The sequence below is a fragment of the Rhamphochromis sp. 'chilingali' genome (genome assembly GCF_963969265.1).
Source record: "Rhamphochromis sp. 'chilingali' genome assembly, chromosome: 12".
Taxonomy (NCBI): domain Eukaryota; kingdom Metazoa; phylum Chordata; class Actinopteri; order Cichliformes; family Cichlidae; genus Rhamphochromis; species Rhamphochromis sp. 'chilingali'.
Genome location: NC_137939.1, coordinates 21580733 through 21597142, shown reverse-complemented (window position 1 = coordinate 21597142; position 16410 = coordinate 21580733). Strand labels below are relative to the sequence as shown.

Sequence of the window (16410 nt, the reverse complement as noted above, 5' to 3'; positions counted from 1 at the left end):
ACAAGTCATGGTAATTAAAAGGCCTTTATTTCCTATTTGTTTTTACAGAACTGTTAACACATATGATAAATTTGTAATAAGTTATTTGGTTCCCTTGATAACTTTATAAGGATCCCCAACGTTTGTCCACATAAGGGTCAAGAGGAGTTTGTGAGCAACGTTTGTGTCCAGTCAAGGGCTAAAGCATGCGATCCACAGTAGGCACAAGTACTGACATGAACACGCGCACCACGACACTAGACACGAAGAAACACGGCTAGAGGACACAACCTGACTGTCCTCTGATGCTTTAAAAGAGGATGAAGAGAAAGAGGTGAAAATAAAAAGGGAAAAGAAGAGTCTTGAGAATACAGTTGCATCAGGGATGAGGGGTGGAGGACTAAGCGCTCAAGAGGGGAGTTTGGTACGCTCCTGCATGTTTGGCAGTATACAGTATGTCCATGTTGTAAACATGAAGGCCGGCATTCTTTACGCCCAGCAAAAGCAGCTTCAGTGGAGAAATCAGTGAGCTTGCTTCCTATTCAGCATCATGAAACCGACGGTACATGGTTGGTTACACGTAAACGAGACAAAGACGCAATGAGAAAGCAAATGTGACAGAGTTTGGTGGCACATCTCTATATTCTACATTAAAGGCATACATCACAAAAAATTAAATGGCAGAAGAAGTGATTACACATATGCACAAGAATACAAAGGAGAAGTACAGCGAGTAATAGAGGAGACAAGACATCATGTTTCAAAGTGGCGTTTTTACCCGCTGAGAGGCTCCTCGACACATTTTGACAAGGTGGTAAAAGATCTGCTGAACTTTGGATGGTTTCCCTTTTTAAATCCCAGCGTTTGCAGAAAAATCGAATAAAACAAACAAACCACAACTGTGTGACCGGTGCTCTTTCAGCTGTCTGCACAGCTGAAAGAGCACACAGCTTCAGATGCGGATGTGCATAAAGATATTACACAGTTCCACAACCAGTAAGAGAACAGATTCATTTCCAGGTTCAAAACACAACTAAGACTGTTGTTTGACCATTACAGTCAAACGCACAAAGATGCACATTTACGAATGAGTAATGTGTCCCATGCATGCAGACCTGTACTGTATATTGTATAATCCAATGCTGTGGTTTTGCACCGTGTCTGCTAAAGGGCATACACCTCGTCTTTTTTTCCCACATACCCAAATACACACAACTACCAGTCCCCCATAGAACTTGTCCAGCGGTCATGCGACTGCAGTGACCCGAGCAGTAAAAGGTACTAAAAAAACCCCAAAAATATATCTCTAAAGTGTGCTATAGGTTTACCTGTAATCACCTTTGCCTCATCATCTGAAGTGTTTGTCACTGCTCTGCGTGTACTGTTATTGTGGCTTTGCAGATTCAAACAGTGGTGATGAGTGAAGGCAACCGTAATCAGGTAGTGGCAGTATTTTTAGAAATGCGCTGAAATTTTGTGTTTAAATTATTCTCAGTGCATCATTTGGTCACAGTCTATAGCGTTAACGGGACAGTGAGTAAAAACTATATTGCATTAGACAATGTGTAGCGTCACACAACACACTGCAGATTGTTACCAGAACAGGTGTGGCAGTTTGACAGATCTGGCAGGATTGAGGTGAACTTAAAGGAATAGTTCCACACTTGGAAAACTTGCTCATGCTCTTGCCTATTATTGATTGGCTGACACCACCCCTGTGTCATTGTTTTTTTTTTTTTTGCTTTTTTAAGTATAAAGCTCAGCACAAAGACTGGAAAAAGAGGTTGCCTCACTCGAAGTAAGAAAAATATGCCTACTAGCACCACTAAAGCTCACAAAGTAACACATAATACCACTGTTTAAAATGTTCAAAGACAGAAAAGAAAAAAAAGGAATAAAACAAACTAGAGGAGTGTTTTTTTGTTCCATCAACAACTGATTTCAGGACGACTAAATAACACAAGCTTCATATTTTAGTGTGGACTGTGGAATCAGTCGTCTTTTCAAACTCTCTGCAAACTGGCAAGTCATTTCCCAAAATGTGAAACTATTTCTTTCGTTTAATTTTACGTGCATGACATCAAAATGATTTTTTCTGCCATGTGCCTGCGAAAATCATAACTCTATGCATAGTTCTATGGGAGGGATTCAGGTTTAAAACTTGGATTCCACTATTAAGTTTCTCAGCTTTTGCTCTCATTTTTGTTGCTTGAGCAGTTTGCTCAAATAAAAAAAATGAAAAGAAATAAAAAGAAAACAACAAAAACAAGGGTAACTTCTTATTAATTGTACATGTAGTCACCAGTACATTCTAAACTCTGCTAAACTGGAAGAAGAGAAACTAGAAGAGTGACCCAGTTTGGTTCATAAATTGCACTCGGCCCAAGTATAGAACACGCTCTCGTATATATATATACACATATATATATATATATATAATTCTTAGCGTTATTATTGAGAATCTATTGTGATGTCATATCTATTATTTATACTATCAAAACAAGGCTAATCACAATACTGGAAAATCAGCTACCTCTATGAAACAAGGACATCAACAGCTCCGAAAGTAGAAAAAGACACACTCACTCTACTAAACTCACAACTGTTCTCAATGCTCACATATACATTAAATGGATTTTTGCCCTCTTGATGAACAAAGACCTCTGAAAGGAATGTAAAAGAGAAACACTGGCCAAGGAAAATGAAGACATGTCAGATTTTTTTCTTCATAAATAAACTCTAGCTACTCAGCTGAGCTCTAAAGAGTTAGTGCTTGAGTTTTATGGCTTTAGTTTTATCTTATTCGTTTATCTTGTATACATGTACACGTATTGTATAATAAACACAGCAAAAGAGACACAGCCGTGAAGTATTTCAGGTCATTTAAATAGAAGAAAAAAGTAAAAACTTCCAAGTAAAGAAGAGACAAAAAGGGATTCCAAGTCATTCGCGTTCACTGGAATGGAACTATTTGTCTTTTGGCCCCAGGAAATGTATTTTCTATAAAGATATGATCCAACAGACATCTTTCTTGGTCAGTGCTGGCAGAAAACTGACTCCTACAATCCACCTACAAATTGCACATTTATTCAGCCTTTTCTAATAAGTTATTTCAGAATCACACTGCGTCAAATCTGCTATTAGAAACTGCTTATATCTTAGACTTGGAGATCCCCTTTCCCAAACATTAAAAACCCTAAATACATTTTTTGAAATAAAAAAAAAAAAGCAATAGCAATTAAAATTCAGAAATGTGTCAAATATTGGCCTTCAGAAAGGTGCTGAAACAAAACAGATGGCAGATAAAAATAAAAATAAAAATTCTGATCACACAGAATTAGATAGCAAGCATGCGGCTACATTTTCATCCTACATGAACTCACACACAGTACTGGACGACACACTTGCTTAAGAATTTCAGGCGTGGAAAGGATCTTATTAGTAATATTATTCTAATATCTGTATGACATTCTCTCCAGTGACCCTCATGGAAAATAAATACACATTTGTTTCATTTTAGAAAATATACAGTGCATCTTTTTTCCCTTCGTCGTGTTATTAAAATGACAAATGACACCCATTTACGTACACGAGATATTTTTGCTTCGTCTCTAAAACATGCTCTTATGTACAGTATTTTGTATAAACATGCAGTATCAACGTGTATGAACTATGTATATAGGCAAAACTACACACCAATGGGTTGCTTGATTGCTTCCGTGTTGCCTTTTCTTTAGTGTTGTTTTCGTTAACTGAAGAAAAGAATGATGGGACGTGAAAAACTCAACTCCTGTCAAAGTTTGAAAGAAAAACCTATGATTTCCAACATTCATTAAATTCCCAAAAAGCTGTGGTAATGTCTAAAAAGCCGACCGCATTTACTTTACATTGACTTATATTGCACACAGTTAATGGGTAGCTTTTGCCGTTGGTGCTTTCAGACAGCAGGATTTGCTTTTTTTTGTATGTTTTTAAAAAAAATTTATTCATAGCTAGCTCAGCAAGGAAGTTTATTGGGGTCCAAACACTCTACACATATCAGGAGCCTTTTCTGCTTTATTCAGACCTGATGAGTTTGGGCTTTGTTCATTCCCAATATTTCTCTTGAACAGAATATTAATATACAAATATAGAGAGCCAAACTTGTATAGCCAAAATATGCACAATATCATATCATTCTTAGACATCTGTGTTGGGCTTGTCAAGCTGAGGACTGTGGGTATCTCATGTATGATTCAAGCTGCAGGAGACCAGGACTGTAGAAGTTTTTAGACCACAGAAACTTAAAAAAAAGTATTTTTAAGATGTGCCCTGGTTCAGTTTATAGATTTGGACAAAATAAGCTAAAAGGATTTAAAATATCTGCATTTTTAATTTTCAGCAGGACTTTTTACTTTAAATTATTTTTTTACACGACATTTTGGCTCTCTGTACTGGACCTAAAACATTCTGTTAAGAAACGCATTAAACTGAAGGATCTCTCTGTTATTATCAGGTTCATTTATATGAGGAGACCCGTTTGGCATGCCACATGGTGCCACAGAAAAAATTCAATCTCACAACATTTTATCACAGAAAAACTACACAGATCAAAGAACAGTTTTACCACAGAACAGAAAAATACCCGATAGTGCAATTATATTCAACAGTTTGGTAAGCTGTGTATAAAATACACATGGATCAGTGCCTTCTTCCAGACCACACCCTCGCAATCAAGTGAGAAATATAATATCCAAACAATTAAAACGCATACGCAAAAAGCCGAGGCAAAAAAAAAAGCAACAAAAACAACAACAACAAAAAAAGTCAATCACTGTCTTGCTGTCTGTTTGTTTTTCTTTATTACAGCTAGCAGTAACTACTAACGTAAATGATTAAAGCTCTGGTTTCTAAGTGTACTTAAATGTAAGATTTTGATTTAAAGTGCTTAAGGAACAAAAATGTTTGAAGTCAAATAGAAAAAAAGGAACTGAGATAAAAGGAAAAAGAGATTAAAAAAACAGGGGAAAGAAAGAAATGAAGAGAACAACACTGCTAACTGGAAGGCGTCCCTGGTAGTTGAAAATTGCTTATTTTGTTACTTGGAAGGCTTGTCTCCTTTATGACTGTAAGACGGTTATAGGGATTCCTTTGAAGTAAAACCCTTGTGTCAAGTCCATGACTAATGGCAGTAGCACTGAACAAGTGAGATACAGAATCAGAGGCGTTGGGAGGGGAGGTGGTAGACTGCAGGCGGTAATCGACACCTTGTAAATATCATGTCATTGGTGCTTGGAATCAGTCTTTGTTGTACCTGCTCTGATATTTCCACGCTTGTTGTTCCGATGACAGATGCAGCCTTTTTGCACGGTGGAAAAAAAAATATACACAAATACCCTTTTTTACTCCAAATCCATTATTCCCTCCCTCTCCCCTGACACACCACTTTAAGGATAAACTAACACTACTCGTGAGCCTTGGGTCACTCAAAAAGATCTTGAATTGAATATTTTTCTCGTCTACTTGAGTATCAGAATAATAATAACCCGTTTAGAAAAAAAGGCATGGAGTTTCACTTTCCTCTCAGTTTTCCTGAGACGATGGGCGGAAGGGTAACTAATCAAAACGGCAGTGTGTTTGTGGGTAACTGGATATGTGTCTATCCCTACTTTGCTACCCACCTCTAGGAATGTACTTTAAACTAACAGAATCATCTAGTATGATAACTGGCAGGTGTGGAACATGGTGCACAATACACCTAAGGAATGAACCTGCTTGTGTTATTTCTCTATCATATGGCAGTATAAAGCATTTTATTATTAAGCTCTATTCTAAGCAACATGTGTCACTAAAGGGAAAAGATAAGAAGTACAATATGAGTGAATGTTGTATGTTTTATCCCCTCTATGACCAGATTCCCATATAGCACTCTTACCCTTCTTCATATTCTACTATGTATTCTTATAATATAATGGAACCACAACCCCAATACAAAAATAGATCTAAAGGAAATCAACGGAGCATCTGTCCATCCTGTAACTTATCTTCTTTTTTTAGTGGCATGATTTTATATAACATGATGCTTTTTTTAAACTACTCCCTTCATGTCAAATGGTATCAGTGGATCTTTTGAAGGGTGGCAGTGGGGAAGGAAGGAGGAGAAGGAAAAAAATGTGGAGAGGGGAGCAGATGTGCAGTTGGGGTGTTTGTCTGGAATATACACTGGGAAATGATGGGAAATGCATGGGTGGGTAGGTGTGGAGATGGTGTAGGTGGGTTTACTTCTTGGCATTCAGGGCTGCGAGAGTGGCATCCACCTCTTCCTCTGGCTGCAGTGGATGCCACTGGGCAATGGGGCGACGGGGGTTGGCCAGCATGTCGGACCAGTGTTTCAGCCCAGCCCCTGTGGACTTGCTTCCTACCAAGATCTTCCCAATGGCATCATTCTTGCCAATCTTGTCGTAATCCAGCACTGTGATCACAGCTAGGATTTTCTGGGAGAGCAGGAAGAAAGGTTTACAAAATCTGAAGTGGACTGTAGAAATCTGACGTTACTGAAAGATATTTTAATTGGTTACTGGTGTCAGAAGCCTGGGGAGTGTTTATGCTTTCTGCAAAGTATGAGCAATGCTTAGTGTATAGCGTCCTACACACCACAGAAAGTCATCATATACAATGTTTTTGGTGCTAAAGTACATATAACTTCTATTTTATAACACACAGCAACATGTGACAGTCATGAAAAGAACATTTTCATCATAGAGTCACATGACAACTTTCTTTTTCACATGATAAAAATATGTTTACATGGTCAGTGGTCCCTTTGGTCACAAGTGATAATAAATGGGTGTTAGTGTGGTGGTTTTCATTGTTTGAATAAAGTTAGATGAGAATATTGAAATCACTCTTATGTCTGTACATGAAATATAAGATGTCTAGTACCTCCAAAGCTCACTAATCATCACACCGATCCCACTTCTTGTGTACTCTACTTCACAACTACAAGTACCATCATAAATTTCATGAAAGACCTGAAAATTAGAAAGCCTGTGTACACAGGTGGATTTACATACTCACTTAACTGGAAAATACCACATCATGTTCTCATAAAATAAAAGACAATTTGGGATAGTGACAATTTCATATAAATATAACTGCCACACAGTCGTTCGTGGTATGCTTGATCACAGATTACTTGATAGACAAAATTTATATAACGCTCGTTAAACAGCATGTGTTGACAGGATGCAGTGTTCATTGGCGTAACTTTGTGCTGAACATTGACGGGGTGGGGGTGGGGTAAATTCCCAGATCCCTGGGTAAATTCCCAGATGATTAAACATGCAACTATTTTGCTGGTAATACCTGAAATGAGTAAAGAAAATCAACAGCCTTTTTATGCAAGATAATTCATAATTTTATTGGGGGGGTTACATTGGTTGGGTCTAAATATTGGGGGGGTCATAACCCCCCTAACCCCCCTGGAAATTACGCCCCTGGCAATGTTACTCTTTCTGCACCTACTAAACGTTAAAGATTTGACAGGACTATTCCGCATCCTTACCTGCATTTGCTCAAGAGGGATCTCAAAGCTGAATGACTCATTGTAATAAGGATTCAAAGTGTTCTTTTTCACTGTCGTCTTCTTCTTCTTCAGCCTCTTTCCATTCTGCAAAAGGTTGATTTTCACATATGGATCTGAAAACAAAAACAGAGGAAAATCACGATAGAGGCTGACAGAAATCCCTCGCACATGCACGCTTTAGTCGCACTGCTTTAATGCACCAACAGATGGGGCCAACGCTGAACCCAGAAGACGTGAGGGTTGCTGCATGGTGACTACTGCAGCATCAGCACGTGAGCAGAGCAGAACCGACCTAATGGCTGTGCTCACATGCTTTCTCCTCCACACAATGCAGTTTGCTACACCTAAATGTCTCTTTGCTCCAAAGAAATTAATAAGGAATAAAATATTTAAGCTTAGTACAGTACATATATGTATATATAAATAAATAAATATATATATATAGAGGAGCCCACCTGACAATCCACCCACATCCATTTTCTTGAGGTTCTTGGCCTCCAGAATACAGATGGTGAGTTTGCCAGCAGTGGGGACATAACGCAGGGAGATGCAAATGTCACCCAGCTTCTCCGGCTGTGAGGACGAGGCAGGAGGAGAGAAAGTTAAAGCAGATCTGAAGCAGAACCTTTTCTTTGCACAAATACAGAAACGGTGTCATTTATATAACATTTTAAGTAAGCATATTCATTAACAATAATTCCTGCTGCCATTACTTTATTTTTAATACTATCTATATAGCTGATGTATCCAAAGTTAATAACATATCAGCAAGAAATAATTCCAGTGGAAAAGAAGCTCTGTAGCGTCACAGCATACATTACTGCTGAGACATAGGAAGAAATACAGAAATGAAATTGTAGCTATGCTATACTGGTTGAAGGAGAACAAAAAGGGAAAGACCAAACTCTTGAATGAGCTGCACAAGAATCCCAGAGGGAAAAAAGTATTTTGTTTTAATTTATGCTTAAAGTGGACTTTTATTAAAGAGCTTTCTTAGAATAGCCTTTTAAAGAGGCACCTGTGTGGACATACAGCAGGTTTTTAAAGAGTGATATCAGCAGTGTGATAGAGGTAGTAACACTCTTCTTACCTCTTCTTGATCTGCACTGTCCAGGTCTCTCCACTCCTCAATTGGCTTTGCCAAGTCAAGGGTGTTCATGGGTATTTTAATCTCTCCAATGACGTCATGCTTAGAGAAGCGATCAAAGTCATAAACGGACATTACCAGAGTCTTTCCTCCCATCTCTTGGAATGGTATCTGAAAGATAACAACCCATTTACCTATTTTACTAATTTAAGTTTAATTCAACCGGTAGCAATGAGCACACATTTCTAACGGTTTATGACAAAAGATACTTGATGTATAAAGATCAGATAAATCTAGATCAGACCAGTATTGGCTGTTGCCCCTGGCCTGGAGCTCAGAATTGTCTAGCTTCATAACATGCTGCTTCAGCACAGCTGCCTGTCCCTGACTTTGACAAAGTAAAGCTGAGTTGTTTTCACAGAGCTGTGTCAGCACGCAAAGTGCACCAGAGGTGGCCCTCTCCTTTAATTTGATTCTCTACCATATTCTCCTTGTCAGACACCTTCAGTGTGTCTGCTGTTTTTCATCACTGTTGAAAAGAAATAAGAAACATAGTACCTGCTCAGCTCTAGAGGACAGAAGAGGGAAATTAGAGGAGAAGCTGACTCTTATCAGGACCTGTCCACACATCAAATGACTTGACATTCATGTTGTTTTACTAAGTAATTAATAAAGGCCATTTAGCTTTTGCTAGTAACTTACCTTAAAGGTAAAGGTCTCATTGAATACAGGATTCAGTGTTTTCTTGTGAACCTTTGTGTCAAACTTTTTCTTCTTGTCTGGGAGGACAAAGACTTTCACGTAGGGATCTGAGGTGCCACCGCTGTCCATGGAGAGGAGATCAGCGGCTTGCAGGATTCCCACAGTCAACTAGGGAATAAGAAGTTATGCAGTTAAGGCAGGAAAGGTTGAACTAAAACTAAAAACCCAATTTTGGTTTCATTTTTATTTTGGCAAATCAACTAAGAACTACTACACCAGAAGATGTGCTAAAAAGAACATTTAGCATGTGATGCTTCACACATTAGTAACTACTCACAGGGTCTGCTTTGAGTTCATTTTGACAAGAAAATGTCAAATAAACTACTCAAGCACTTGCCTTGTTCTCTTGGAAGTCATAATCAATTGAGTACTGCAGCTTCCCTAACTTTTCCTTCTCCTTCACTTCCTCTTCTTTTTCATCCCCAGTCAGTCCAGGTTCCACATCATCTTCTTCATCATCGTCATCCTGCGGTTTCTGCAATGACAGAAGGGGGGACGGTGGCAGAAAAAGGAGTGAGATGACGGTTCAGCGGAGCCATCTGTGCTGAACACCAAACCTTGGGTATCAGCAGTCGGGTTAGTCACAGCACCTACCTGCCACTTACCCCCGTGTTACTAGTGCAATCTGCTCATCGATGACCACGGTTGCAACCTGACTTGATTTCACTATTTCTTGGGTGACACCATTTGCTGTTTTTCTTTTTTTTTTGTTTTCATGAGCGCTACGAGTCTTTTAAATCTGCATAAATCAAAGGCAGGGAACTACAAACTGTTGTACAAGTGTTGTTTCAATAGAAGTGTATGTTACGTAAAAGACTGAGAAAGAGGGGCAGAGAGAGATTGAGATTAAGGAGAGAAACAACAGAATAAAAGCAAATAGAAAAGGAGTGAACGAAAAAAACAGGAACAACTTACATTGCAATGCAATCTAGTACAACAGCTCTGCTAAACCCTTGGAAGGTCTCAATTTCACTTCTTAAAGTCACTGTAAAATCTCAAATTAATATGACTCACTTGTGTAGCTACCAGTAATAGTGATATTACAAGGAGTGGACAAAAAAACAGAAACAGAGCGGGGAAGAGGACTTTTACTTTGAAGGAACAGCATCACACAGGTAGCTGCACAAATCCCAAACATGACTCATTTCAAATGAGTCATGTTAAGTTGTTTAAAAAGTCTGAAAAATTGTGATGGCGTATCCCACACAGAGTAACGCTGTATCAGCAACGAAGAGCCAATGTCAAAAGCAAGCACGTTAAAGGATATCATGGGATGCTTTTCAAAAACAAGTTAACATTTATTACAGAGCTGCTGCATTATTGCATTGCAGTGCTAGGTGTCCTTGCTATTTAGTTGGCTCCGTGTACAGTGTTTCCAACAGAGGCTGAGTGTCCTCACTGAGTGAATGTGAAGGACAGCGCTATCAGGCGTAGATGTGATTTGATCAAAGCACTGACGCAGTACTTACTGACACTTCTTGAAAAGCTCTCAAACTTGCTCAAACCGCGGTGATATTGGCAGTCTGGCAATCAGTTTACTGTAAGCCAGACTATATTAATGTCTGGCATCTATCTCCTCCTGACAACCTTAAATCCCATTAATGTGTTTACATTGATATTGTTGTTATGACTTTGCTTCAATTACTGTACTCTGGGCTGACTGCTGTAACTAAGTGAATGATTGAAAGATTTCATAATTTATTCCAGAGTCCAGATTTTCGAGCTGATGCAAATTATTGTCCCACTTAATCACACGCCAGAACAACATTCAGCAGCTTACTGACATTTAACTGCTCCTGAGATAATCAGGGCATGATGAAGAAGATAATTCAAATCTTCTGTTATCGTGCATCTTGCTTTTACATTACACCCAGTGACTCTTCAGGGTCCCATATCTTTAGAGGCGGTCACGACTAATCTAGCAAGAGCAATTTGCTAAGATATGAATCTTAAAGTAAACTTTCATTTTGCTATAAGATACTGGGTAATCTCTCAGCGTGGCCTCCTTTTCTACGGCTCCCCTCCTGAAAAAACACTGACGTCTTCGTGAGATCCAGCTACTTACTGATCTGGAAAAGGAACAGGGCATCCACACAGATAATGCACTACCGCGCACACTCGCTGCACAGCATACTGAACCCCACCATACCCACACGCACGCACGTCCTTAGATGCATACAGCGGCATGTTAGGACCATTCTAAGGGGTACATGATAACTTGAGAATTGGGAGAAAATTCTGTGATTTGTAGAACTGTGCAAAACACTTGAGCCATCCCTCATTTCTTTATATTTTACTTCCAAGGAGTCAGTGTTTCTTGTAATCTTTAAAGTGGTCTTGAGCAATAATTTCCCAGGCATTCTGAGAGCCTTGCAAAGTTTTTCTTTGGATAATTGCTGCCAGTCCAGTCTTTAAACCTGATCATTTTCAGAGGACTGTTTTCTTTTTTGTTTATTAAGCTATTTAACACTGAAGTATGAATCATTTAAGCATAAGAAATACACTTAACACAAGGAATGAACCAGTGTTGTGTCTACACATAACAGACAACTTAACAAAGAACCAATTTTGTCTTGTATCTTTAGGGACTTTGTTACAAGGAGGAAGTTGCAACATCTATTTCTTAAGTTGAGTCTACAAAAAACATAACAGTTTCATAGGCATAAAATAGCATTTTGCACCAACAGGTTATACCCAAAAAGCTATTATCCAAAAACTTGGAATATATCAGGATGGTATGTAGCATTATGCCTGTGGCAGACTGACGACCTGTCCAGCGTGTACCCTCCCTCTCGCCCTAAGACAGCTGGGATAGGCTAAAGCCCCCCCGCGACCCTGACAAGGATAAGTGGAAGAGAATGGATGGATGGATGGTATGTGGTATGACCTTTAGAAATGTGACGAAACTGGACAAGTGGAGAACAAAAGAAGACGTGGCAGGCCTAAAAAAACAGTCTAGCGCAGATCAACCGTATCTGAAAGTCAAGTTCTTAAGAATCAAACTGTGAAATTTCTGAATCATGGATGTTTGAAAATAGCTCAATGCACCTATTTCCCAACTTTCAAAAAAAGGTGGCTCAAGACTTTTGCACAGCACTATAAGTCGTAAAGTTGATTCAATTTTTATGTTAAACAGGAAAAAATGTTCCTGTCAGGGAACCACATCGCCCTGCTCTCCAAGGCTGGAGCGACCTCACCACGCCACATATGTGTAGACATCATATTATTGTGATTATGAGACAAAATTTCTAATCTAAAAAGTTTCTAATCCGGACGCTAAAATTCATTTAATTTTCTCTACTGCAGCCAGCACGTACGGAAGGAGCAGGAGCATTGACCCAACCTTGCAAACTGAAGCTAAGTGGAGGGTTTTTAACCCAAAAAATAAATCTTTTTGTACATTATGGACATAATCTCGTACTTAGAGTATTTTTCCCTCAAAATATTACACTCCATACCCTGGCTCTAGAGTTTTTTATTTTATTTTACCTAGAACGGCCCGAAAATGCTGTTGAACATGCAGACTTACATGCATGCTTCACACCCCCACTCACCCATCTCCCACACGCACACACACACACACACACACACACACACACACACACACACACACACACACACACACACACACACACACACACGCACAACCAAATACACTCACATTCTCACACAGTGTCCTACGTGGCATTCTGTATCTTTATTGTTGTAAATGCTTTTCATTCAAGCATGCCAGGCCACACAATGCAGGATCCAAGATTATTTCTGATGGTAAATGTAAATGGTTTATCTTGTGATGTCTTAAGTGTGGTAAAGGTTATGCGTTGATGTTTCATTTAAACGTCGAGGCCCCCAAAAATCTATATTAATGTCTCGAGTGAAATGTACACATCCACTGAGGGATCATGCTGAGAATTAGCAGTTCCTCTCGAACTTTCAGAGGGGGTTCAAAGATAAAGAAATGGTACGTCTGAATGAATGCCCTTTCAACTCCATGGGTTGAAATGTAAGCTCAGTACTGAGTTTTTATTAAGCAGAATGTGTACTAAAGCAGCCGGTTGACTCGTGCGGCATTAGGTTTGGATCGACTAAAATTAGGCTTTTGCATTTGACTGAAGATGTGGGCAAACATTCTGGCCCACCATTTCTCTTCAATGGCACCCAAGTGCTTCGGGGAGAGAGAGGGGATCAATGACTGTCACCTAGTATGTCAGCAGCATGGGTCATCCAGGAAAGTTACTCTCAAGTCAAGTTGTGGCCATTCAATGGTACCTACTGCAAGGGTATATGCTGGTCTTTGTCAAGGGGTACAAACATCTTTATCTGCTGTGGAACTCGGAGCATGTTTGCACAACCTGGGGTACACCATATTTATTTTATAGCTAAGTTAGCAAATCTTTGAAGAGGAATTATTTGTAAGACATCAGTATTTTTGGTCGTGATACACAATAGAGGCCTCTAATAGTGGAAACATGCTCCAAGCTCTCAGTGAGGTAAAGTTTCAGCTAATATTTGACAAATATCCAGCTTACCCCTTGCACATGCATGTTAGTGATCTCTAGTGAGCTGCTCAGTGCACTCATCATTCAAAGGCTCAACCATAGGATGAGTTTCATGTTCATTTCAAACCATAGACAACTTAAACAGATGTCTGTTCTGTTTTTTGTTGTTTTTTATGCCAAAATTGCAATCTCTGGATATACAAGACATAGCATTTAGTGCGGCATATCAGTTCAGTGGGTTTTGCGAAGCAGCTTAATCGCTCCCATGGAGTCCTCAAGCACCCACAGCACCTAAGCTTGCAAAAACTAAGGAAGCCATAGCACTCATTGTCATCATCACTGCAATCCAACCCCTCCAAGCCCAGCCCAGCCCAACCCCACTCCCACCACCGCTCCCACCCTGCCCTGGTCTGTGCTTACACAGAGTGGCCAGAGAGGGGTGCCGCGTGCTATCAGACCTACCGTAGGCAGAGAAGTCCACCACAGTCAAGATACACGGAGCACACATAAGACACAAAGCAGGAAGGAGGAGAGCAGAGACAAAGGAAGAGATTGAACTCACAGCAGACACCAAAGAAGGGTAATCACAGCAAATGTAGTTAGCTACACTGTAGGGACTGAGGAAAATGACAGACGGAGAAGCCCCCTCATTAGCACAATCATATCTTGTGCAGCAAGTCCATTGGAGTTTTAAAATAACATCAATTTTAGATATGTTACTGCACCTCATCAAATTATCAATCATGTTTGTGGAAAAAATAATAATTATAGGCCCAAAACAACACCATTGTACTAACTAGTAATTTAAATAATTACTCTTTCAGGACGAGGAGAAAAACAATGGCTGTTCTGTATGTTAAAGTCTTGTCATTTTCCACTCAAGTCCCAAAGCATAAGTGAGAGAAAGAGCAACAATAACATTAATGACAAATACATTAAATGAAAAAAAGAAAGAGAAACAAATAAATTAAAAAACATTAACCATGGTGGATAAAGAATGTAATTAACAACTGTGGAGAAAAACTGGGTTAGAAAACATCAAAATTGTAAAGAATCTCTGTTTTCATCTAGCCTAAAATCCAACACAATTCAAACAGGCTAAATTATTTTTAAAGCTACTTGAGTAAAATATGGAAAAATGCTTTTTGTTATTATTTTATTACAATGCCAAACACAACACCCCTAAGCCTTTATATAATAGGCCTATTATTATAGTCATATATAGGTTAAAGACATTTGTTGTTAGCTTTGCTTTATATTCAGTACAATTATAAATTATATCAGGCAGGAAACGTCCTCCTGAGGCAGAACATACCTCTCCACCTTTCAGGTTCTTCATTCCCATGTCACCCTTCCCCTTCTTGCCCTTCTTGTTCTTCTTCTTTTTGAAACAGCACTTCTTGACGATGCAGAAGCAGCATGTTAGAATGAGTAAAGCGGCGACCACAGCGATGGCAATGATGGCCCATGATGGCACTGAGGAGCATATACAGACCAGTGTACAGATGAACCCACACAGAAAAGCTACAAGTAAATACTGTGACATTTGACCGACCAATCATTAAGCCTCCTGTCACGTCCTGAGCCAAATATATTTAGTAAAAGGTGGTAGGTTAGCAATTAGATCTAGTGAAAATTTGATTTCTCTGCCATTAGGAAGAGCAGCCAGTGATCAATACTGAATAAAGACATTAAAGGCCTGCAAATGCCTGCAGCAAAAAGAGAAAATCTAATTCCAAATTCATTGCTTAGAGTTGTATCAATGGGAACTGATGGCTGATCGGATGATTGGGGCTTGCGTGGCACTCACGTGGGATCTTGTCGATTTCATTCAGGAACTTGTTTTTGATCTCGTCAAAGGCATCATTCTTGCTCACTGGTTCGGTGGAGTTGTCTGCCGAGACTAACGCGACCGGCGCTGGAGTCACAGTCAAGGCACTGGCTCCCGTTGGCTTAGCAGCGACCATGGGCGTTGTCTGATGCCTGAACAAGTTCCACTTCATTTAGGCTGCACGTACTGTCCGTGAAAAAAAAGGGGAGGGGTTTATTAGTAGGGAGACCAGACCATTCATGACTTGTTCTCAACCAGCATAATATATTCCACCTGTGTGTCACTACACTGCCAACATTCACAGGTGGGTATTAACAGTTTGACATTAAAGGGTGGAGTCATTTGGCTGATTTTCACATTTTTTGAAGATGTTTGAAAGAAAAAACTACATGAATAAATGCAAAAACACACAAGTTATAATAAAGCATTAATTTACCAGAAAACAATCAGAAAGGCTAAAACAGTGAAATACTTTGTTTGACTTAAAAGATAAAATGGATATATGGATGGAGCTGTCTTATGAAAGTCGTCTAAATCAGCGGTTCCCAACCATTTTTGTGCTACGGACCGGTTTATGTCCGACAATATGGTGTCGCGGATAAATACAACAAAATAAAACCAGTACCAAAAAAGGAAGATTAATTCATAACACACTGGAAAAGACCCAGGGAAACTGAGTTAACGATAA

At 39.3% G+C, this 16410-nt stretch overlaps 1 protein-coding gene across 5 annotated transcripts in view; it reads right to left on the bottom strand.

Annotated features, from left to right (window-relative positions):
• Positions 1-14: 14 nt before the first annotated feature.
• The window catches only part of LOC308407817 (synaptotagmin-2-like), a 63294-nt gene continuing 46898 nt past the window's right edge, over positions 15-16410 (bottom strand). For 4 of the 5 annotated variants that reach the window (XM_080899714.1, XM_080899712.1, XM_080899713.1 and 1 more), the window contains 8 exons: positions 15702-15908; positions 15207-15367; positions 9730-9867; positions 9333-9500; positions 8634-8801; positions 7999-8116; positions 7523-7656; positions 15-6452 (listed from right to left, as the gene is read on the bottom strand). In XM_080899714.1, the coding sequence (XP_080755840.1) occupies positions 6237-6452; positions 7523-7656; positions 7999-8116; positions 8634-8801; positions 9333-9500; positions 9730-9867; positions 15207-15367; positions 15702-15894 (1296 nt within the window). In that variant the 5' untranslated portion in view covers positions 15895-15908 and the 3' untranslated portion in view covers positions 15-6236. The remainder of the gene's footprint in view (positions 6453-7522; positions 7657-7998; positions 8117-8633; positions 8802-9332; positions 9501-9729; positions 9868-15206; positions 15368-15701; positions 15909-16410) is intronic. The other variant, XM_080899716.1, reaches the window with a different exon arrangement.